At 35.5% G+C, this 1,747-nt stretch overlaps 1 protein-coding gene across 1 annotated transcript; it reads left to right on the top strand.

Annotated features, from left to right (window-relative positions):
- The first annotated feature begins 235 nt into the window (after positions 1 to 235).
- LOC133334604 (cilia- and flagella-associated protein 298-like) lies at positions 236 to 1,111 on the top strand. The gene has a single exon (XM_061542922.1). It carries the CDS (start codon positions 237 to 239, stop codon positions 1,107 to 1,109), a length of 873 nt encoding a protein of 290 aa, XP_061398906.1. The 5' UTR covers position 236; the 3' UTR covers positions 1,110 to 1,111.
- Positions 1,112 to 1,747: the final 636 nt, after the last annotated feature.

The raw sequence follows: 1,747 nt of genomic DNA, 5'->3' as shown, positions 1-1,747 counted from the left end.
AAAAATTCTGGAAATCTTATTTTTTAACTTCTAGATTTTACCAAACACTTCTACAAAGACAACAAAACAATTTTGTTTCATTTCCTTGGCAACGGGTGTGTACCTTGGTAACCCAAATATTTGTTTATATGTCAAAAGACTTCAATAATTCAAATCGTTTTAAATTGTAGTCAATTTATAACTGTCTCACATAAAAGACAACAACTTATTTACAAAACATCCGTCTAATTCCGAAAATGGTGATTCTACATGTGAAACGTGGTGATGATGACCTGTTCCTCTACGAGACTAGTGTCAATGAGGACACCAATTCCGTAATTCGCGACATAACAGCCATTTATAATGGACGCCTTAAAATCGAAAGAATTTGTATGGAAATGGAGGAGTTGGCTTCCCATGGCACCCTACTGCCACCCGAAATGATGGGTCTAACCGATGAACAAGTGGAGGAGCTGAAACTAAAAGATGTTTGGGCCGAGAAATGTATACCATCCGGAGGTTTCATTTTCAACAAAGATCCCATTGGTCGCAGGAATGGCCAACAGCCGAAAGAGAAAATGCAAGAAGTTCTAAGGAAATCGATGAGTGATGCCCGCAGCATGATTAATAAAAAATTGGTGCAAGCGAAAACCCCACTAACCCTCAAAACCATATCAGAGGCATTAAATCTCCTAAAGGGGGCAGTGACGATTGTCTATCCCATGCAATTGCCACCACACGATACAATTCGTATGGAATTTAGCAACACTGAAGATTTAACGGGCACTCAGGCCTCCAAGGAAGTCATTGAACCCTCTAAGGCTCAGCTATGGTTTGCTGGTCGTTTAATATTGAATGATAAGAAGTTGAGCGATTTTATTGGCCGTCATGATAAAACTAAAGTTGTTGTCAAGTTAAATCGTCACGGTGAAGGACCGCCATCACGTGAACCTGTCATAACGGATGAGTTGCGAAAACGTATGATGGCCGATGCCTATCGTCGTCAGGAGGAATTGAAAAAATTGGAATTGGATGAAGATGATCATTATTTGAATTCGAATTGGGCTGATGGTGGACATTTGAAGCGCCAGGTTCATGGTTTGGAAAATGTCCGTTTTCGAGTGGGCTGAACAAGGAGCGATGATGTTTTAGAAAAAAACAACAATATTTTAATAATTTCAATAAATTTGTTATGATTTTATAAAAACTATAAGCTCAGGCTTTTAACTTCCATAAAACATATTCGAAAAAGAAAAGTTGGGGCTAAAAGAAGGTCTGAATAAAGAAAAAATTGTCGAGGTGGATTTCCAATAAAATTCTTTAAACTTATATTTTTCAAGTTCTAGGTTAAGTTTTCTTTATATTTTTTTAAGGTCTTTAGGCGGCGTGGATTTTTAAAGAATACTTTTTTCTAGGTCTTTAGTAGGCGTGGATTTTTAAAGATTTTTTTTATAGGCATGGTTTTATATAGAGTATTTTTTCGAGGTCTTTAGAAGGCGTGGATATTTAAAGAATATTTTCTTTCCTAGGTATTTAACAGGCGAGGATTTTTAAAGAATATTTTTTTCAAGGTCTTGAGAAGGCGTGGACTTTTAATGAATATTTTTTTCTAGGACTTTAAAAGGTGTGGATTTTTAAAGAATATTTATTCTAGGTCTTTAAAAGGTGTGGATGTTTAAAGAATATCTAGGTTCTCGTTTATGAAATAAAATTAAATTGAATTGAAATATTTTTGAATGGCTTTTCAAACTCCGTGATTTTTTAAAGA

Source organism: Musca vetustissima, unplaced genomic scaffold (genome assembly GCF_032173495.1).
Source record: "Musca vetustissima isolate MV318-11 ecotype Yass unplaced genomic scaffold, APGP_CSIRO_Mvet_v1 utg61169, whole genome shotgun sequence".
Classification (NCBI taxonomy): Eukaryota; Metazoa; Arthropoda; class Insecta; order Diptera; family Muscidae; genus Musca; species Musca vetustissima.
Note: the sequence above shows the minus strand (reverse complement) of the source record. Positions and strands in the feature narration are given on the sequence as shown.

Excerpts from the sequence above, each read along its gene's own strand:
- LOC133334604 (XM_061542922.1), top strand. The coding sequence starts at position 237 with ATGGTGATTCTACATGTGAAACGTGGTGATGATGACCTGTTCCTCTAC.